Raw genomic sequence first — 23,502 nt, forward strand, 5'->3', positions numbered from 1 at the left:
TCCGTGCACTGGCCTGGGTAACCAGATGCTTTATATCTGTCTACCCCCAGCCTCTATCTGCCTTCACTCAACCCTAAACCAGTCTCCTCCGGCTGAATCCATCACTCCTTCCCTCATCCTCCTGTCTCCAATACACACGCCTTCTGTTTATAGTGCTATATATATACAATGCAGAAGCAGAACCAGCTCTGATTCTTCCTGCTCAGCTTTCATGGGCTGCCAAAAAGGGTCCCTCTTAATTCATGGGGCTGGTTCTGAGCCTGTGAGTGAATGTTTATAGTCAGGGGAGCTGAGAGTTCATTCACAAGATAACTTGGGGATAAACAGTGTGTCTCTTTAAAGGTGAAGTCCCACCTAGGACCAATGTGCACTAATGGCAGTGACACGTATAAATCCCGTTAAAGAGGCAATCCAAGTGGCACTTAAAAAAAAAATATTTTTTTTTTTTTAAATATATGCAGCCTTTGATTACCTTTAATGAAAAATTACCTAAGCTGCCAATCGATTAATTTAACTGTGATGGATCAGCAAAGATCCTGATCCTCTGGGTTCACGTAATGGCCGCCTTGCAGTTTCAATCAATACTTCAGTCAGTGTAACTTAGCAGCTACAATGTATCCTTATATTACTACAGTAACATTATCTATTGTTACAGTTTACAGCTCAAACTGCTGGGAACAGTTGCAACAAATTATCACAAACAGGAAAGAGTTGCATATACCTTGCACTGCTTGGGAGGTGGCTATAGCCTGCTATATAAATCAAAGGATGCTCAGTATATTAAAACTCATTAAAATGGCATTAAATCAGCAATCCGAGCAATATCCTACACAGGTTTTTTATTTTTATTTAATAAATCAGTTCTGTAGTATTAGATAACGTACGGCATTATTTATTTATTATTATCCTACTCTTAATGCCATTTTTAATGAGTTTTAATATAATGAGCATCCTTTTATTTCTATAGCAGGTTTAGCGCACCTCCCCAGCAGTGCAAGATCTTTGCAACACTTTCCTATTTGTGATACTTTGTTGCCAATATTCCCAGCTGTTGGAGCTGCAAACTGTAACAATAGATAATGTTACCTTAGTAATATATGGATATATTGTAGCTGCTAAGTTACACTGACTAATGGATTGATTGAAACTGAAAGGCAGCCATTTAGTGAACCCTGGGAAGCAGGATCTTTGCTGATCGATTACGGGAGAATTAATCGATTGGACGCTTAGGTAATTAGTTTTCAATAAAGGTAATCAAAGGCTAAATATATTAAAACAAACAAAAATATATATATATATTTTAACGAGATGCTTGGATTCACTCTTTAAGAAATTAATTTAAAAAAATGCAGTAAGTATTATCTAATACTACAGAACTGATTTATATCAAAAAAGCCCACATGAGCAGGCCCTTGCTTCAACTAGTGGTGCAGATGGTGGGGCTGTTAGTGAGGAGCAGGTAGGTAGCTGGGTGACAGTTAGAAGGTGAAGCAGGGGCAACAGGGAGAGGCAGACCAGTTCTGTGTTGACCCATCCCAATAGATTTGCCATCTTGAGTGAAGATATTGGGAGTGTCAGGGCAGAAATGGCAAGGCTGGGGGAGACTAATTCCTCTAGCAGCCAGGGGAATAGTTCCTCCAGCACAGAGGTTACTCAGGATGCTCAGATATCAAGAAAGATTGTGGTGGTAGGGGACTCCATTATTAGGAAGGTAGATCGGGCAATCTGTTGCCATAACCGCAAGACTCGAACAGTTTCTTGTCTCCCGGGTGCTCGGGTTCGGCACATTGTGGACCGGGTAGACATATTGTTGGAAGGGGCTGGGATTGACCCGGCGGTCTTGGTACATGTTGGCACCAATGACAAAGTTAAAGAAAGATGGAGGGTCCTAAAAAATAATTTCAGGGATCTAGGCCAAAAGTTTAAGGCAAGGACCTCCAAGATAGTATTTTCTGAAATACTACCAGTGCCATGCGCTACCGCAGGGAGACAGTCGGAGATTAGGGAGGTAAATGCATGGCTAAGAAAGGGGTGTAGGAAGGATGGTTTTTGTTTTTAGAGCACTGGGACTCCTTTTCCGAGAGGTGACATTTATATCATAGGGACGGATTGCACCTCAATGAAGCATCTTCTGTACTGGGGGGGAGAATGCTAAAAAGGTTGGAGGAGATTTTAAACTAGGATGGAGGGGGGAGGGGAATGAAACAGATAACTAACTAAATAGAATAGATGAGGAAACAAGGGGTTATGTATGTATAATGGGGGCAAGTGCGAGTTTTACAAGCAGCGAGAGACCATAGTAAATACAGATAATACTAAAAAAAACTTCTAAAGACTAAACCAAATTGGCGCAGAAAGGAAAGAGCAGATAAGATAATAGTACGGGCTGAAAAAAAACTTAAATGCATGCTTGCAAATGCAACAAGCCTGACAGATAAAATTGGGGAGCTTGAATTAATAGCTGCAAGGGAGCAGTATGATATCATAGGCATTACTGAAACATGGTGGGATGAAACTCATGACTGGGCAGTTAATTTAGAGGGTTATTCCCTTTTTCGGAAGGATCGAGCAAAAAGAAGAGGAGGTGGAGTATGCTTATATGTTAAACTGGATCTAAAACCTATTAAAAGGGAAGATGTTTATGAAGGGAATGATGAAAATGTAGAGACCTTGTGGATAGAAATGAGCAGTGGAGGTAAAATTATAAAGAAAATGTTTGTAGGGATATGCTATAAACCACCAAATATCTGTGAGATTGAGGAAGCTAAAATACTTTTGCAAATGGAGTAGGCATCAAAACTAGGTCATGTTTGCATAATGGGTGATTTTAATTATCCAGATATAGACTGGGGCAATGAGATTAGCATTACAACAAAAGGAAACATGCTTTTTGGGGGTGCTTAAAGACAATTATATGACCCAAATTATTGAAGAACCAACCAGGAGAGGGGCAATACTGGATTTGGTCATATCAGACAATGTAGAAGTAATAGCAAATATTCAAATCCTGGAACATTTGGGTAACAGTGATCATAACATGGTCTCATTTGAAATAAATGATCAAAAAACAGATTACTTGGGTTCAACAAAGACCTTAAACTTTAAAAAAGCAGATTTAATAAATTGAGGATTAATCTACACTGGGATGATGTTTTGCAGGGAACAATGTAGAAGATAAATGGACAGTCTTTAAAACATTGTTAGAAAAGCAAACTTATCAGTGTATACCATTGGGAAAGAAGTATAAAAGAAATAAGTAAAAACAAATGTGGCTAAATAAACAGGTAGGGGAGGAAATGGACAAGAAGAGGAAGGCGTTTAGATTATTTACGTCAGAAGAGACGGAGGCATCATATCAGAATTATAAGGAATGTAACAAAAATTGCAAAAGGGCAATCAAATTAGTAAAAATGGATAATGAAAAAAGGATTGCAATAGAAAGTAAGGTCAACCCTAAAAGTTCTTTAAGTACTTAATAACAATAAAATGAGAAAAGAAAATATAGGACCCTTTCAGTATGAGATGGGCAGGCAGATAATTGGAGATAAGGAAAAAGCAGAGGTATTAAATAAATTCTTTGCCTCTGTGTTTACCAGGAAAGAATCAATTTCAATAGTAGTGCCGCAGGAGGAAGCCACAACCTCCATATTAAGGAACAATTGGTTAACTGAGAAAGAAGTTCATAGGTGGCTTGAAAAAATTTAAGTAAATAAGACACCTGGCCCCAATGGCATACATCCCAGAGTTCTCAAGGAGTTAAGTTCAGTAATAGCCAAACCAATTACATTTAATATTCAAGGACTCCATTTCCACAGGCTCAGTACAACAAGATTAGTGTAAAGCAGATGTGGTGCCTATATTTAAAAAGGGAGCTAGACCACAACCGGGGAATTACAAACCTGTAAGCCTGACTTCAATAGTGAGAAAACTACTTGAAGGTTTAATACGGGATAATATTCAGGAATATCTAATGGAAAACAAAATTATTAGTAATAGTCAGCATGGATTTATGAAGGATAGGTCATGCCAAACTAACCTTATTTGTTTCTTTGAGGAGGTAAGTAGGAATTTAGATCAGGGTAATGCAGTTGATGTGGCCTACTTTTTGCAAAGGCTTTTGATACGGTTCCACACAAGAGGTTGGTGTACAAAATAAAGCAAATTGGACTCCGTAAAAATATATGCAGCTGGATTGAAAACTGGTTGAAGGACAGACAACAGAGGGTTGTCATAAATGGAACTTTTTCAGGTTGGGCTAAAGTCGTGAGTGGAGTACCTCAGGGATCAGTATTGGTACCTTTGCTTTTTACCTTGTTTATTAATGACCTTGAGGTTGGCATCGAGAGCAAAGTCTCCATCTTTGCTGATGATACTAAATTGGGTAAGGTAATAGAATCAGAGCAGGTCGTAATTTCTCTCCAGAAGGATTTGGAGAGACTGGAAACTTGGGCAGGTAAATGGCAGATGAGGTTTAATACAGATAAATGTAAGGTTATGCATTTGGAAGCAAGAATAAACAGACGACTTACAAATTAAATGGGGATAAATTGGGGGAATCCTTGATGGAGAAGGATTTAGGAGTGCTTGTAGACAGCAGGCTTAGCAATAGTGCCCAAAGTCATGCAGTAGCTGCAAAGGCAAACAAGAGCTTACCTTGTATTAAATGAGCAATGGATGGAAGGGAAGTAAACATAATTATGCCCCTTTACAAAGCATTAGTAAGACCACACCTTGAATATGGAGTACAATTTTGGGCACCACTCCTTAGAAAAGACATTATGGAACTTGAGAGAGTGCAGAGAAGAGCCACCAAATTAATAAAGGGAATGGACAATCTAACTTATGAGGAGAGGCTAGCTAAATTAGATTTATTTACATTAGAAAAGAGGCGTCTAAGAGAAGATATGATAACTATATACAAATATATTTGGGAACAGTACAAGGAGCTTTCAAAAGGACTATTCATCCCAAGGGCAATACAAAGGACTCGGGTCATTCCTTAAAGTTGGAGGAAAGGAGATTTCACCAGCAACAAAGGAAAGGGTTCTTTACAGTAAGGGCAGTTAAAATGTGGAATTCATTACCCATGGAGACTGTGATGGCAGATACAATAGATTTGTACAAAAAGAGGTTGGACATCTTTTTAGGGAGGAAAGGTGTACAGGGATATACCAAATAAGTAAACATGAGAAGGATGTTGATCCAGGGAATAATCCGATTGCCAGTTCTTGGAGTCAGGAAGGAATTTATTTTCCCCATTATGGGATATCATTGGATGATATGACACTGGGGGTTTTTTATTTGCCTTCCTCTGGATCAATAAGTAAGTATAGATATAGGACAAAGTATCTGTTGTCTAAATTTAGCATAGGTTGAACTTGATGGACGCATGTCTTTTTTCAACCTCATCTACTATGTAACTATGTAATGTATGATATTACATGGATTGCTCCTTGGTGATTGATGCATTTTTTTTTTAAATTTACCAAAATCTGACACATATGTATTTTTTAATCAATAGTACTTTTGCCATAATTTTTTTACCAACATCTTTAAATCATTTTATTAAGGTTAATTTATAAAGATGGTGAGTGGAGATTTGATGGTGGTTTCATTTATTTTGGCTGCTTCTTTCTATCTGATGTCACTGGGTTCAACAAAAGTTTACACAGGCAAAGCCCCCTCTCCCCCCATCCCCTTATCTTTATTGTCTCTCTGATAAGTACAGGATGGGCTAAGGGTCCTGATGCAGGTGCAGCGCCACTGACACCTTTCCCAGGGCCCAAGAATAGAGTTTCTACCTGGTTCCCTACCCAATGTCGGCGGCCTTGCAAGTGCCCCCCCCCCTCTTTCAAACCACCTTGCTCTCACCTCCCTCTATTCCCTCCCCCCCCCCCCCCCCGCTCTCCCCATGTATTTCTCTCCCCGCTCTGTCGCTCACTCTTCCCCCTCTTTCACTCACTCTCCCCCTCACTCACTCTTCCTCTCTCACTCCCCAAACTCTGCCCTCTCTAGCTCCCCCACCTCCCCCTCTCAACCTCTTCCTCTCTCACTCCCCTACTACTCATCTCCCTCTCTTTCTATCTAACTCCCATACCTCCCTCCTCTCCCTACTTCACTCTGCCACCCCCCTCTCTCACTCTTCCCCTCACTCCCCCACCTCTCTCTCTCACTCCCGCTCTTCTCTCTTACCCCACCTCTCTCCTCTCACACTCTCCCCTCCGAAATCAGTCAATGACCCCATCTCACTCAATCCCATTCTCTCAACCCCCCAACAACTCACACTCATTCTCCCCTTCCCCCATGCCACACATACAAGTCTCCCTTTCCCCCAAACATACACACACAATTACAATTCCACACAATCCCCCCGAATACCCATACTATTCCCCACGATAATCATCCTCACAATAATTAACCCCCACACACACATACACACACACAATACACACACAATAATTACCCCTCTACAATACACACACTATAACTACCCGCTGGGCCTGACGTCTGGACGGGTGCAGCATCCGGTGTGCACCGGCAGGAGAGGCAGGCTCAGCAGGAAAAAGAGAGGCCCGGCGGGGGAGAGGCAGTCCAGGCAGGAGAGGCCCACTACAGCTGGGAAGTGCCGGGTCCCGGTGGCAATCAGAGGCCTGGCAACCAGATACAGAAGTTGGGCTTGACCTCTGGCCAGAACTGGCTGGCCGGCCTTCCGCAGCCACCAGTCCTGGGGCAGTTGTCCCAGCTCCCCCCTCCCACCCCCATGTTGGCTGCCCTGTGAATGTGTATGATAACATCGAAACCTTGATTTAATGAAATAAAGTTATTCTTTTTCTAAAGACTGATGGGCCATTAACTTTCAAGTAAGTGACATATGTGAGCAGATACAGTTTCTGCAAGCACCAAGCAGATATATACAGTATGGCTAAGGCCCCGCTCCCAGAGTCAGCGCACCTGCGCTGCTGACAGGCGGTGCGCTGAGATACACAGACCGCGATCTGCGGTCTGTAGGGAGCGGGAGCCGGAGCGGGAGGTGGGAGGTTTGATCGGGAGGTGGGCGGTTTGATCGGGAGGTGGGCGGGAGGTGGGCGGTTTGACAGGGAGGGGGGGCGTGGCTTGAGCGGAGGGACCCGCTACTCTCCCCCCCCTCCCTCCACGGACTCGGGCTGGAGCTGGAAGGTAAGTTTAAACACACACACGCAGGCACTCATTCATACACGCGCACACACACACACAGGCAGGCACTCACGCACTCATACACACACACACGCGCGCACACACAGGCAGGCACTCACGCACTCATACACACACACACACACAGACAGAGGCAGGCACTCGGGCACACACACACACAGACAGGCACTCACGCACTCAGACACATACACACACAGACAGGCACGCACTCAGACACACACACAGAGAAAGGCACTCACCTGCTTTCACTCCACACTCCTCCCCGCTCCCCGAAGCCTCTCCTCCTCCCGAAGCCTCCCCTCCCCATTGGCTCACAGCCACACACGTCACGCGTCAACGCTAGAAAACACCATTCTGTGGTGTCTCCAGCGGCTGACGCGCTACAGCGTGTAATCAGCTGTGCCGCCAGGGGGGACCGGGACCGGCTCGTGAGGATTCCCCTGCTGGTGGGGAACTCGCGACCCGCCGCCCGCGCCAACGAGCGCAGCGGGACCGAGGCCTAAGGCCGAGTCCATAGAAGGACAGGCCGCGCTGAGCCATGCGGACGCTCCGCGCTGAGCCCCTGCATCCTCAATGAGGCTGCCTTGAGAGGGGTCTCACGCGAGCGTCCGCAGGCGTGCTGAGGCGCTTGAGTTTTTAGCCGACAGCCAAGCTGTTTTTCAGCGCGCTGTCGGCTGAAAACATCCAATCAGCACGGAGCTGCGTCAACGTCACGGCGCCGTGACGTCGACGTCGGTGCGTCGCGGGCAATTGGCCCAGCGACGTCACTGCCCCGCCTCCCCCAGTCTCCGCCCGCCTCCGATAGCGTCCGCTGGCTCGCCTGCATGGGCATGAAATCGCGCAGATTTCAGCAGGCGAGCCTCAGCGTCAGCGCGGCTCGGAACTCCTCACCCCTCTATGGCCCCAGCCTTAGGTGGGCATCCCCATTTCTTATTCTTCAAACGGTAAAAAAACAAAACACTTGGTCTGCAAATACTCCCCCAATCAGAAGCACAAAAAATAAATGGTGCCTTATTTCCAATTAAACAAAAGCAGCCATGTGTTTGCTTTAAACGTGGTTAGATGTGTTTATAGAAGACAATGAGATTGATACGTTCTCTGTTAAATATTGTTTTTCAGCCAGCTATACGGGTAATGTCACCTTTAAACACACACATGTATAGGATAAGGGAGACGCTTAATCCAGGGGGGCTCACATCCAGTCCTCAAGCCTCCCCAACAGGTCAGATTTTAAGAATATCTCTGATTCAGCACAGGTGGCTCGATCAGTCCCTGCTTCAGCCCAGGTGGTTCAATCAGAGGTTCAGTCTTTGAAAATTGTACAAAATACAGACGAATTTACAATACATCTGATCTCAGACACACTATTAGAGAGGCTTGGGGTTCCTTACAATGCATCTAGTCTTAGACACGCTATTAGAGAGGGTTGGGGTTCCTTACAATGCATCTGATCTCAGACATGCTGTTAGAGGGGGTTGGGGTTCCTTACAATGCATCTGATCTCAAACACGCTATTAGAGAGGGTTGGGGTTCCTTACAATGCATCTGATCTCAGACGCGCTATTAGAGAGGGTTGGGGTTCCTTACCATGCATCTGATCTCAGACACGCTATTAGAGAGGGTTGGGGTTCCTTACCATGCATCTGATCTCAGACGCGCTATTAGAGAGGGTTGGGGTTCCTTACCATGCATCTGATCTCAGACGCACTATTAGAGAGGGTTGGGGTTCCTTACAATGCATCTGATCTCAGACGTACTATTAGAGAGGGTTGGGGTTCCTTACCATGCATCTGATCTCAGACGCGCTATTAGAGAGGGTCGGGGTTCCTTACAATGCATCTGATCTCAGACGCACTATTAGAGAGGGTCGGGGTTCCTTACAATGCATCTGATCTCAGACGCACTATTAGAGATGGTTGGGGTTCCCAAGAATTTCACAATATAATTATAGGGTTCCTTAACCAAAAAAAGGTGGTAAACTACCGCAAAGCAACAACAACAACATTCTGCAGCCAAGAACTTGAAATCTAATTTTAGTGCCTAATTCACAAGGCGAGAGAAGGTTTAACATCGCAGCCGTTGTCAACAGAGTTAAAGCACTTATCTATGTAGCAGCTTTTCTATCACTTTTAGAGACAACTTGAGAGACTCCGTGACACAGAATGTACAACACATAAGAGCTGGTAAGGGGTGCGTGCCTAACAGATTGAAGAATGCCATATTGATGCCAAACTTTGCAGTGATTGAGGGCGGAATTGTGAAGCAGTTCTTAATCAGTTTGCTATTTCTAAGAGTCTCGGCAGAAACGGTCCTTTTTTTTTTTTAGCAAATATCACACTGAAACACTACTGGAGGATGTTACAGTGACGTATGTGACCCGCTTAAAAAAGATGATCATTTGCTCGAGACTGGTTACTGGACAGGCTGATGGGACCTGAATCATCCCTGTCAGGAGTGACCGTGCAGTGACAGTTAGCCAGTCATATAGAAACTCTTGACAGTAAAGGGGCTGTCCTGCTACTCAATGACTGTCTCTTTTCTCCATCCCCTCTGCTCTGCTGCTTTTTACTGTCACTTTGTCACGTTCCCCGATTCTCCTTCTAATGACTGTTCTGTTTCTTCTTCTAATGACTGTCCCTTTTCTCCTTCTAATGACTGTCCCTTTTCTCCTTCTAATGATTGTCCCTTTTCTCCTTCTAACGACTGTCCATTTTCTCCTTCTAATGACGGTTCCATTTCTCCTTCTAATGGCTGTCCCTTTTCTCCTTCTAATGACTGTCCCTTTTCTCCTTCTAATGACAGTCTCTTTTCTCTTTCTAATGACTGTCCCTTTTCTCCTTCTAATGACTGTCCATTTTCTCCTTCTAATGACTGTCCCTTTTCTCCTTCTAATGACTGTCCCATTTCTCCTTCTAATGACTGTCCCTTTTCTCCTTCAAAAGACTGTCCCTTTTCCTTCTGACTGTCTCTTTTCTCTTTCTAATGACTGTCCCATTTCTCCTTCTAATGACTGTCTCTTTTCTCCCTATAATGACTGTCCCTGTCCTCCTTCTAATGACTGTCTCTATTCTCCTTCTGACTGTCCCTTTTTTCCTTCTAATGACTGTTCCATTTCTCCTTCTAATGACTGTCCCATTTCTCCTTCTGATGACTGTCTCTTTTCTCTTTCTAATGACTGTCCCTTTTTTCCTTCTAATGACTGTCCCTTTTCTCCTTCTAATGACTCTCTTTTCTCCTTCTAATGACTCTCTTTTCTCCTTCTAATGACTCTCTTTTCTCCTTCTAATGACTCTCTTTTCTCCTTCTAATGACTCTCTTTTCTCCTTCTAATGACTGTCTCTTTTCTTCCTATAATGACTGTCCCTGTCCTCCTTCTAATGACTGTCTCTTTTCTCCTTCTGACTGTCCCTTTTTTCCTTCTAATGACTGTTCCATTTCTCCTTCTAATGACTGTCCCATTTCTCCTTCTGATGACTGTCTCTTTTCTCTTTCTAATGACTGTCCCTTTTTTCCTTCTAATGACTGTCCCTTTTTTCCTTCTAATGACTGTCCCATTTCTCCTTCTGATGACTGTCTCTTTTCTCCTTCTAATGACTGTCCCTATTCTCCTTCTAATGACTGTCCCTTTTCTCCTTCTAATGACTCTCTTTTCTCTTTCTAATGACTGTCCCTTTTCTCCTTCTAATGACTCTCTTTTCTCCTTCTAATGACTCTCTTTTCTCCTTCTAATGACTGTCCCTATTCTCCTTCTAATGACTGTCCCCTTTCTCTGTGACTGCCCCCATGTCCCTCTGTTCTATCCCATAGTGACTGTGCATTTTCAGTCACTGTTCCGTCTCACTGTCACTGTCCCACTTCTCTGTCATTGGCCCCTTGCCCTCTTTCTGCTCCTTCTCCCTGTGACTGTCCCCTTTCTCTTTCAATGTCTCCAGCTACTGTCCTTCCTCTGTCCCCTATACTAGGGGCTCATAACTCCAGTCATCAAGACCCCCCCAACAGGTCAGGTTTTCAGTACATCCCTGCTTCAGCACAGGTGGTTCAATCAGTTCAATCAGTGGCTCAGTCAACTCAGAACTGTTGGGGTGTCTTGGAGTTCAGAACCCCTGCCCTACACCTTTCCTGGCCGTGTCTGTCCCCTCCCTGCTACCTGCAGTAAACAAACAGTTTGGCCGTGCAATGCTGGGACACTGCCTCAATTATCATGTCTCCCTGAACTTCAAAGTCAGTTGTCAGCTACCGTGTCCTTATTATTACCTTTTTTAAACGACCATCTCTTCATCCACAGCTTGGAAAAAGACGGCCAGGAGTGGTTTAGGACAGAGTCGGACATTGTGGAGATGGGCCAGGGGTGGATACTGCTCTCTCACAGGGACATTTCAACCAGCTGTGCGGCCACGGTGTCAGGCTCAGTCTGATCCATCAGCACCATAACAGCACAGGAATCCATCCCATCATGACTCCAAATTAGGGACTGACTAAAGGGGGGAGTTACAGCCTCTGACAGCCTGTTTTGGCTTCTGTGAGATGCTCAGCCAAAGAGAAATATTTAACCCATATGCTGTCAGACTGGCCCGTTCAGAATATTGGAATCCGTCGCTTCCGAACCATCGGCACGACGAGCCAAATGTAACCAATAGCATTGTGCTAAAGTTAGCTCTGATTGCCAAAGTTCGCTCATCTTTACCAGAAACGCCTTTTTGATAGTAAACGAACATTTATAAGTAGGAATTTTTGTACCCGGCTCATCGAGATGGCGTAAACTTTTTGAAGTTTTGTAAAAAAATTTAAAAATTAAAAATGTTAAACATTCATAAAAGACCACGGCAAATCCAAACGTAATATGTTCCATGCCAGTGATTCCCAACAGGGCGTTTGTGAGGTGTCTCCAAAGGCTTCACTAAAAACAAGTGGTGGATCCCAAGCAGTACAGTGTGTTCCAGAGCCTGTGTGGGGACTGTGCACTTAGTAAGGCCCCAAACTGCACCTTAGCATGGGGGGGGGGGGTATGGCTGTCATCTACAGCATGAGCTTCCAGTCACTTCCCAGAATGCTTTGCATCCACAGCAGCAAGGCATTGTGGGGTGTGACTTTGAAAACTCCCGCTGTAATTGACAGCGATACCCCCCATGCTGTCTGCACACACTGAGGTGCAGTTTGGCGTCTTGTGTTCCCCCACATAAGATCAGGACACTATACTGCCTGGTATCCATAAAATAGTTTTGTTAGCAATAGTCTGCTGAGTCGGAAAAAAGATTGAATAATTTAGGGGTTCAAGGAACAAATATTTTCTAGCAGCGGGTGCACAGTGTAAAAAAAAGGTTGGGAACCACTGAGTTATGGCAAAAAAAAAGAAGGCTGCCATAGTTTAAACTCCCGAAAGTTGCAGCAAATAAAATACTACTTGTAGGTACATTTGCATGTCTCAGGCAGGTCTAAAACCCTGTCTTTCCTATTATCTCTTAGCATACAATGCTTCCACTGCAGCACGGGATTCTGGGTAATAACATGCAAAGGAGCACACAGTGTGTCACCTGTTGCTTCTTATGCATTTTAATATGAACCTCTATAAGCTCATGCCTGCCGCATTAGGCTGCGGGCCCGTTAGCGCTGAGCGCGCTGGCGCTCAAAAAATGCGTGGCGAGTGTCCTGCATCTGCTCGCGCGCGGGGGGAGGGGGGTCGGCATTGCCGAATATTGAGCGAGCGGGAAAGTATAAAAATGTTATTTACCTAAGCGCGTGTGTGCACGCGCATACCCGCATGCGCATCGCGTGAGCGAGGACTTGCATATATATATATATATATATATATATATATATATATATATATATGCAAGTCACCTCGCCAAGCACCGCCCGCTCAGCGCTAGTGGGGCCGCAGCCTTAGGCTCAGTCCATAGACACTTCGCCCGTGTGAAGGCGCGCTGAGGCTCAGGGAAAGCGGTGCTTTCCCTGGCCTTAGAGCTCGCGCCGTCCGTGGGCGTGTCTGGGGGCGGGCCAGTGACGTCACGGAGCTGGTTCGCCCTCATTGGGCGAATCGCTCACGTGACTGGCCCTGCGCTCCGGCGAGCTCTGAAACTTAACATTTGTTAAGACACACTCTTCCGCAAGCGTGCGGAAGCGTGTCCGAGCCCCTGCTAAAGCCGCTCTCATTGCGGCTGCAGGGGCTCACTGCCGAGCAGCAGCGCGCCTCAGCACGGGTCAGCGACTAAGCGCTGACCATGCCCGAGGCCTTAGGCCCGTAATATAGTGGGCGCGCGCGTGCATGTGACGCACACTTTTTGTGTGTATGGTCCCTGCTGCTCTGAGCGACAGGCTTGGAAGGGTACTGTGTGTGTGTGTCGCTGGGTAGCTGTCTCTCTGTGTGTGTTTGTCACTGGGAAGCAGTCACTGTGTGTGTGTGTGTGTCACTTGGAAGCTGTCAATGTGTGTGTCACTGGGTAACTGTGTGTCACTTTGAAGTGGTCTGTGTGTTTGTGTGTCACTGGGGAAGCTGTGTGTGTGTGTGTGTGTGTGTGTGTGTGTGTGTGTGTGTGTGTGTGTGTGTGTGTGTGTGTGTGTGTGTGTGTGTGTGTGTGTGTGTGTGTGTGTGTGTGTGTGTGTGTGTGTGTGTGTGTGTGTGTGTTATATAATATTTTTACATTTAAAAAAAAGACATGTTGTGAGAATAAATTATTTATTAACATTGTGCAACTTTGAAAAATATATATACACATACATACACACACATACACACACACACACACACATACATACATACACACACACACACACACACACACACATACACACATACATACATACACACACACACACACACACACACATACACACATACATACACACATACATACATACATACATACATACATACATACACACACACACACATTACAGTCTCAGCGGCAGCGGTGCGAAAATATTATTTTCCCAGTCTCCCCCCTGTCGGCCGGCTCCACGCTCACTGCCGTGCGCGCGGCCCTAGTATAGGACGGCTGGCTATCCACAGCCAACTATAAGTGCCGCGCAAGCACGGCAGAGCAAGCGCGCCCACTATATTACGGGCCTTACACAGCTTTTTGTAGAAGTCCTGGCAGTGCTACCAAAATAAACATATTTGAAATTAATCCACTGTATAAAAATGTCTAGTTTAACGGCAAGAATATGATAGCGCAGTGCTGGAAGTGTCAGCAAAACACTTCGCGTCGCAGGCCCCTTCCGTACTGAAGGGGATAATATAAAGAGCAATATTTCTTTCAATACAGAAGTCCAGTGCTGTCCTCTAGTGATGAACCGCTAGCATTGCAGTAACGTTAATAATAGATTATGCTGTCACAAACTTATGGAGCGGGGCAGTTAAATGAGAGTGTAAGACAGTAACGTAATATGACATATACAAGTTAACCCCACACTGATACATTTAAGACTATTTAAAAATGTGGTGTCAGGTAATGCTGCACAGATGTTTAGGAAATTCTATGGCGGTAGCGGGTAAACCCCCCATTATTTAGACAGTGTTATCAGCTCCTTAGACAGATTAAATCCTCCCCTTAAAGTAACTATTTTACTTATTTGTATCTTGTACAAAATGAATATCTTTTGCTTTTCCCCGGGAGTACTGGATTCAAGCAGATCAGCTACTGAAGTTTATCTGAAAAACATTAGAAGCGAAACGCGTAGGGGTCGTCGGGCAGGTGTGGCTTTCGGAGCAGTGAGAGAGCAGGGCGGGTGCCCGGAGGACTAACCAGTTACGTCATTAGGAGCCAACGCCCCCCAGTCTACGTGCACCAACTACCGTGCCCTTATCTGCTATTGCGTAGTTGGGGTCACTTGGTTTGTGAGTAGTTAACACTACTTGACATGCGGTTGTAATACACTATATTTGATTTTTCTGTGTTGTGCTCCTCTTGTATACAGGTAAGGAAGGGGGGAGGGGAATGGTAACCTCTGCTCAGCTGATTGTCATAACTAAGTAATAGGGAGGTAAGAAATGGTGCTGTGCTGAGAAATATACTGATAATACACCTGAGAAAAAGAACTCAGCTAGTAGCACTCTATAACTCAGAGTAGGCAGATTGAAGTCATTAAAAATACTTTATTAATATTGATTAAAATAAATGGGTGTACATAAAACAAAACATAAGTGACTGTATATCCCAGTCAGGTCCTGCTATCCCCTGGGGTTAATTGAGTGGTAAATGCTAGTGTTAGCATGTAGCCACAAATGGGATAAGATCCATTAACCAAGATTGCACACATATATCACCCTATAACAATGTGTGTATAGGTATAGTGGCACTCTATCATACCCCCATTGTAATCCCCTGAAGGGTGAAATCCTAATGAGGTATGTATGTTGTGCTATACTCTCTAGTAATATACTCTACCACAATGGGTAGAATCAGTATCTTAATCTGAATGCCAAAAATAGGTGAGGTGTTTCCCCTCTAAGTCAATTGCTGTAGTCGTTTTAGAAGCTGTAAGCTTGCAGCAATATAATGTGTGCAAGTTAACTAATATAACCCCTGGTTAATACAGGTGATTACACTGTGCAATTTCAATATAACCCCTGGTTAATACAGGTGATTACACTGTGCAAGTTCAATATAACCCCTGGTTAATACAGGTGATTACACTGTGCAAGTTCAATATAACCCCTGGTTAATACAGGTGATTACACAAAAAAGACCACATGCTGCTTAAGTAATAAAGGGCAGTGGTTCCAGGTACTCCCGATCTTATGAGTCAGTTGCAGGCTCTCATAGTGTCTTGCTCCTCAATGCAGATCAGGTACAGTCTATGTGGTGTTAAGAATCACTAACCACAATCACAACCAGTAACTATTATATATAATTGTGATGTAGTACTCAGGGCTCGACGTGACACAAGCCAGTGCAGTGCAGTCAGCCTCCTCCGACGACCGTTTCGCGCGTGCGCGCTTTCTCAAGGCTGATGTGCTCCTCTTGTCAAGGTTTTCCAATACCAGAGATTTATATAAAGAACTATTTAATTGCTTTATTATTTCTTTTTTTTGCTTACTTTGTTCTGATCCATTTGGACATTGTTTCTCGTTTTCTGTTGTTTTTATTATCTGTGGTTTTGCATAAATTTATATTTATAGGTGTTTATCAAGATCTAATTTGAGCATTTTGTATTTTTATTGTATTTCAAACATTGAAAGCCCGTTTTTGTGTCATGCAGATTAACTGTGTAACCTATCCCTACTGCAAACACTACCAATTTACCATCTGTGTCACAATCCTGTGGGGTCTTACCCTGGCTGATTACACCATCAGTCCCCATTACCCTACTATTATTATTTAGTAGGAGGATTTCCATCTTTATACATATGGTGACTCTGCTGTCTCTGTTAATTGATTTAATTTATTTTTAACATCGTTATACACACACTCTGTAATATATGTTTTAAGTAATTCAATAAAGGTTATATCTTAATTAGTGGTGTGCAATTAAGTGAATTTCCTTCGGAGTACAATCATTTTGTACTCTTTATTTTCGCTAAAACACAAAGGACAATTAACCTGTGGCTTTGAGGGCTGGCAAACAGTCTTATCATTTAAGACACCATTTAAAGCAGATTAACCAACCTTTTTGTTGTTTTTCCCTGCTGTTTTAGATTTGAATTCCTATTTACATAGGCCCGAACCCTGCCGTAGAGTATTCACACAGTAACTCTAGGGTTGCCAGTCCAGTAAAAAATTTGAGGCAATACTGGACATGTATATGTCCGGTATTTCCTCTCTGGACATAGTGACCTGACCGGCTTGGGGGGCCGCAGGATTTCCCCTGAGCAGAGAGAGAGAGCAGGGCTGCTGCTTGGCAGCCATTTCAATTTAGGATTTAGGCTAATTTCTTTAGGATAAAATACACAGTCCTTGCTTCGCTAACAAGGAGAAAACGGCTTTACAGCACATTTAAAAGGGACCCAAGGACACCAGGAAGTGAAAGTTAGCACAGGACAGCAAGTGCCTTAACAGCGAAGAGATTACAACATAACTTACATGAGCTGGGGTAAGAGATTGTTCCTTATTGCAGCAGGTTAACACTACAGCAGCAGTCCCACATAGCGCCCTGTATGAAAGTTGCAATAAAAGAATACCTCTCAGCCGTGTACCAAAATATTACAAATATGATTTACCTGATGCAGATTGTGACTCCTCCTATTACTCCATATAACCTCCTATTACTCCATATAACCTCCTATTACTCCATATAAATGCTCCTATTACTCCATATAACATCTCCTATTACTCCATATAACCCTTTCCTATAACTGCTCATAGTGCTCCCTATAATTCCTCATATTGCCCCATATAACCGCTCCCTATAACTCATCCTATTGATACCTATAAACTCTCCGTACAACTCCTATTGCCCCATATAACTGCTCAATATAACTCCTCCTATTGCTCCACATAACCGCTCCCTATAACTCCTTCTATTGTTCCATATAAGCTCACTCGCTAACTCCTCTCATTGCCCCATATAATCACTCCATGTATCTCTTCCTATTGACCCATATAACCATTACTTACTGTATAACTCCTCTTATTGCCCCATATAACTGCTCCCCATAACTCCTCCTATTGCCTCATATAACCTCTCCCTATAACTCCTCCTATTGCCCCATATAACCTCTCCCCATAACTCCTCCTATTGCCTCATATAACCTCTCCCTATAACTCCTCCTATTGCTCAATACAACTGCTCCTTATAACTCATCCTAACTCCTCGCTAGGTGGTATGCTTTCTCTATCTGCTATATAACTGTTACTTCTGCTCTGGCAAGTAGCAGTAAGTTACCTGTGGTTAGGTACTCCATGAGAATTTCCCCATGATGGTGTATCCCTGTATACATGTCCACAGCATCAGTGACGGTACCATGGCATCTGGACTTCTGTCACCTCTGAAATGTGTCCCCTCTGAAATATCACCAGCGACAGTGAGTTATCTCTGCCAGACCACACTGATGTCACACGTATTTCTCCATTTCCTGATGGTCTCCGCCCAAATAAGATCTAAGACTACAAACCAGGGTGAAAGAAAAAAAAACAATAGCACAGTTTGATCGGGTGTCCCAACCAGAGACTGAAGCACTGTTAAAGAAATTGTTATATAGCAGGCAAAATAAAATAAAAATATTTTAAACAAGTTATCAGTGTAATCAGCTTTCTTTATCACCCTTTAGATAACAGTCGTACCTTGTATCCTATGAAAAATGTTTGTGCTTGTGTCCACATCAGGTAAATTCCTGCTTATTAGCGACCTTCCCGATGATCTTCCTGGTACTGCGGTTAAAAGCCTTTCTTCTCCATGTTGCTCCAACACATTTTCTGATTTAATTCACCAATGTTACATATGGTCATCGTCTTGGTCTTTTCATTTCTCTTGGAACCCAGTCGAATACCATATTTGATCAACGATAGTTATTTCTTCTTGCAATATGTCCGGCCCGCTGCCATTTTAATTTCTTCACCCTTTTGAGGGTTTCAAAGCCATTCATTATTTTTACGGTCTCTTTGGGTATTACCCAGCATGCATCTCTCCTTACATCTTTGAGTTGTCTAAAGCTTCTGAATTATCTTCGCATTTAGGTTCTACGTTTCACATCCATACGTGAGCAGTGGCAGAATATTGAAAACTTTCCTCTTGAGGCACAGTGGAAGGTTCCCATGAAATTGGAATATGGAAAATAGCTGAAGCGCTCAAATGCAGGTATATCTCAAAATGATAATAAGCCAGACCACTGTACCAGGGTACTAACAATTGATATAGTACCTATTGTGTCATATAATGGGTACTATCCTCCTGAAGACAGGTGGTGTGTGGTGCAACCCACTCACCATCAGTCTCATTGGCAGGTTCCCCTGAAAAATATGCAAATACTCACATCCTGGTAGGGCAGGCAGGCAGGCTGTGCAGCTACTCAATGCAATACAGGGAAAAGGGAGACCAAAAAGCGCACCAGCACAAACGGAGCAGGAAGAACCCAAGACAAAAAAAATAATTAAAAGGGCACTTTAATGTGGCAAAAGACCCATCCAATGCATTTCGAACGTCGCTGCGACGTTCGAAATGCATTGGATGGGTCTTTTGCCACATTAAAGTGCCCTTTTAATCTTTTTTTTTGTCTTGGGTTCTTCCTGCTCCGTTTGTGCTGGTGCGCTTTTTGGTCTCCCTTTTCCCATGAAATTGGGTCTTGTTTCTTCCAAATGCGCTCCTTCCCATCTTCATTTTCCTATTGATTTGATTTAAAAGGTTTCCATCCATTGTTACTTGCCGGGTAAGGTAGGCATAGTAATTGACTTCTTCTAGTTCTATTTCATTTATTTCGATCTTTGTAGAGGTGAAACATTTGTTGAACGTCCCTTTGGTCTTGCTGATATTCATATTGAGGCCCATCTTCTTACTTGCTTCGGCGAGTTCTTTGATTTGTTGCTGGCTGTCTTTTGGACTTCTAGCAAAAATAACTGTTACAGTATCTGCAAATCATTGGTGACTCTAGTATTCACCGTTAATTTTGATTCCTTTTTCTTTCCAATTCAATGTCTTGAACAATTCTTCAAGTGTTGCTGTGAAAGGCTTTGGTGACATGGTGTCTCCCTGCCGCACTCTCTGGCTGATCCTTATCTTGCTTGTTGATGTGGCATTCTCATAAATGTTCTTTATAATATCAATGTACACTGCTTCAACACTTTGTCTTCTTAATGCATTTAAATTCACTGAGGTGTACACAGAATCAAATGCTTTTTCGTAATCGACGAATCCTAAACTGAGTGGTAGATCGTATTTATTACTTCGGGAAAGCACTTCTTCTACGACTTGGATATGGTCCAGTTGTATTCACTACGATATCCGGTTTGTTCTATAGGCTCGGCGAAGTTCAGGGTCTGTTGCAGCTGACTGGCAAGAATCTTTAGAAAAAATCTTGTACGTGATTGAAAGTAATTAACACACACATTCCCAGCTAGCTCAAACTTCTACACCCACCACATCATGAATATATATTTATGTCAAAAAGAGTGCTACTCTGAGCATGGGAAATGTATACAACAAAAGACAGGGGTGTCCAATGCTACATCCAATTGACAAAACATATATGGTAATAAGTATAAAGTTAAATACATCAATAATAATATTTTCTTGGTTATTTAGTTAGATCCATTGGCCAAAGCATCATATGCCTGCATACCACGCCAAGGCATAACCAACCTTTGCAGGTCCTAACACTACACCGTGGACCCTTCCTTTTACTTCTGTATGAGGGGAAAGAACCATAGTAGATCCTGTTCTTGCAGCAAAATGAAAAGACCTCCCTACAGTGTAGTGTTAGGACCTGCAAAGTTTGGTTATACCTTGGCGTGGTATGCAGGCTTATGATGCTTTGGTCAAAGGATCTAACTAAATAACCAAGAAAATATTATTATTGAAGTATTTAACTTTATACTTATTACCATATATGTTTTGTCAATTGGATGTACAGTAGCATTGGGCACCCCTGTCTTAAGTGATTGAAAGTAGATTGATTTCTCTGTAGTTCATGAGTCTCCTACTTTGTCTCCTTTTTTGTTGATGAGGATAACTATCATATCGTTCCATTGTTCTGGAATGCTCCTGTTCTTCAAGTAGCATGAAAAGAGTTTGGCAAGGTTATTCTCTACTATTTCTCCCAGCTTGTTTCAAGACTTCAGTTGTAATTCAAATTCCCCGGAAGCCATCGCATTCTTCATGGATTTTATTGCCTTGGCCACTTCTTATGGAAAGACGCTTGGTGCATCATTGGTGGTTTCTTCTTGCTCTTCTTCTGCTGGATTATGTCCTGTGTTATCATACAATTTAATGTAGAAGTTCACCACTCTCTTTAGGATAAGTGCACAGTCTTTTATTGTTGATCCGTAGTCTTGTTTGAGTGCAATGATTTGCATCTTCCCAATTATAAGTTCCTACTTTGTCTTCTTCAAGCTTTTGTTATCTTCAATAATTTTCTACACCATATCACAGTTACATCTTCAGTTATACATTTGCAGATTGTCTTGCAGAGCTCTGCATATTCAATTCTTATTCTTGCGTCTTGGGATTGCTTCATTTCTTGTAGCTTTCTCAGTAATTGATTTGTTAGCTATTTCGCAAAAAAAATTCAGCTCTTTCAACTACACTCTTCCTAATTGTTGGTAAAACTGTACCCATGCATTTCGAGCATGCTGAAGTGATTTTTCAGTTCAAGTTGATATTCCCTACTTTTATTCTTGAGGTTATAGATGTTGATTGTTTTATTCTTCTTTTTAATCACTGTTCTTCTTTCCATCTTCGCATTCACCAAATCTGTGACCACTTCTGGTGTTAAAACGGGTAAAGACCGTGCAGTCTTCCATCACGTGTTTCTTGTCAGCTAGGATGCAGTCAATTTCATTCTTAATTCCACTGGGTCCATTCCATGTCCATTTTTTTATTTGGATTCTTTAAGAATGAATTCATGATGTAGACGTTTTCACATTCAGCAAATTCTTCCAATCTGTCTCCACTTTCATTCCTGTTGCCGAAACCAGACTTCCCAACTGACGCTTCGTCTTTCTGCACCAATCTTTGCATCGAACTCTCCCATAACGATCTTGAGGGGACAATTTCCATTGTTGTTAAATTGGCTGATATTATTTTTATATTTTCTGATCATGGCCTAGCATAAATAAATATATATGCCTTCATTGTTGGATGGTTCTTGGTACACATCCATTATTCCATCATTTACCAACAGATGAATATATATGTTTATCAATTCAAATAATACATAAGATCTGGTACATGTTTTTTGATAGAATTCAAAGATGTGATATATATGTTTATTATGATACATTGAACAAGTGATGTTAATGAAACAGAGTGACAGTCTATGATGATGTATGATACTTTTATTCATATATTTTTTCATTATGGGATGTGTTAACTTTAGACATTACTATTATTCTATATTATGTGTTTTCATTATTATTAGATCAGATAAGCTTCCAATTTAATATGCACTGTGATATCTAGGTTATATATACTTATGTGTAGTACTGACTAGGTTCTAACAACTCTGGTCTGAATACATATGTATTTCATACAATATTAAATAGATTTGAATAGATTTATGATATATAATGCATGGTAGTCTATGAAGATAGACTGAGTTTTCAATTTGTTTTAAATTTTTATTACTTTGTGTATAAATGTATGTTTATAGGGATGTATTCATCTCTTCATATTGTATTGTTTGCCCAGTTTGTTCACTGACTGCTTCTTGTGGTATACTCCCTTTCACTCACACACCAACATCTGTCAGAGATCACAATCATTAGTGTGATTGGTGGATATCTGAGGGAGGTTTTAGGGATATGCTATAAGAATGTCAGTTAGTAGTTACTTGTTACTCTTTGATAAAGCAGCCTGCATGTGAAACGCGTTAGAGTGACTGCATCAGTACTTTTTTTGCCCATGTTTTAATACAATAAATCCTTCTGATTCACCTATCCCACGGTTGACGCTGTGCACCGGTTCTTCCCTGTCTGGGAGTTTTCGCATATTGATATTATGGTAGAAGTCTCCCCCATCATTGCCTGCGTGACTTGATGTCGGAGCATACACTTGGATTATTTGAAGCCTGTATCTCTCTGTCTACTGAACGATGATTGTGGCTGCTCTTTCCGGTGAGCTTTCATACACCACTGTGTTATTTCTCCATCTCTTGTTAATCATGAAGCCCAGTCCACTGATTCCTCTATCTGTACCTCTTTAATAGAATAGGGGTCTGCTTTGGAGCTCAATGAAGCCTTCATCTTTTCTTCTACATTCACTAAAGCCAACAATAGCCCATTTATTCTTTTCAAGTTTGTCTTCCAGTTCTTGCAGCGCTGCTTCACTGGAGAGAACTAAATGACCCATACTTATGAGAAGAAAAACATGTTGAAATGCTTCTTTGTTTACTGGTGTATATTTGAGGTCACTTTCCCAGTAGCTCTCCAGTTGGCACAATTATTACATAAAAATATAATACTGTGGGGTTTTGAGCTTCCTACGATTGGGCATGTCTAATTGCACATTGTTGGGAGGTATGTTCCCCTTACTCTTAGTTTAAGCTCATCCATCCCCACTCCTATTTAATCAGCAGGTCCAAGTACACACAGGTAATTGTAGCAGTCATTGAGTGATTCCTTCCCCAAGAGTAAGGTGGAGATAATCTTAGGGCACTTCTAGTTTTTTTAACTGTATCTCACACAAAGCTCATATAGTGCGCCTACATTTTAACCCCTTAGGCAC

The 23,502-nt window shown here is 42.6% G+C and overlaps 1 protein-coding gene across 5 annotated transcripts in view; it reads right to left on the reverse strand.

Annotated features, from left to right (window-relative positions):
* ARHGEF18 (Rho/Rac guanine nucleotide exchange factor 18) overlaps nucleotides 1–18,143 on the reverse strand; it is a 123,851-nt gene extending 105,708 nt beyond the window's left edge. For 2 of the 5 annotated variants that reach the window (XM_075611091.1, XM_075611086.1), the window contains exon 1: nucleotides 11,446–11,615. In XM_075611091.1, the coding sequence (XP_075467206.1) occupies nucleotides 11,446–11,521 (76 nt within the window). In that variant the 5' untranslated portion in view covers nucleotides 11,522–11,615. Of the gene's footprint in view, nucleotides 1–11,445; nucleotides 11,617–17,210; nucleotides 17,281–18,012 lie in introns of those variants that run through there. The other 3 variants (XM_075611090.1, XM_075611088.1, XM_075611087.1) reach the window with 3 other exon arrangements.
* Between the last annotated feature and the right edge of the window lie 5,359 nt (nucleotides 18,144–23,502).

The sequence above is a fragment of the Ascaphus truei genome, chromosome 8 (genome assembly GCF_040206685.1).
Source record: "Ascaphus truei isolate aAscTru1 chromosome 8, aAscTru1.hap1, whole genome shotgun sequence".
Lineage (NCBI taxonomy): Eukaryota > Metazoa > Chordata > Amphibia > Anura > Ascaphidae > Ascaphus > Ascaphus truei.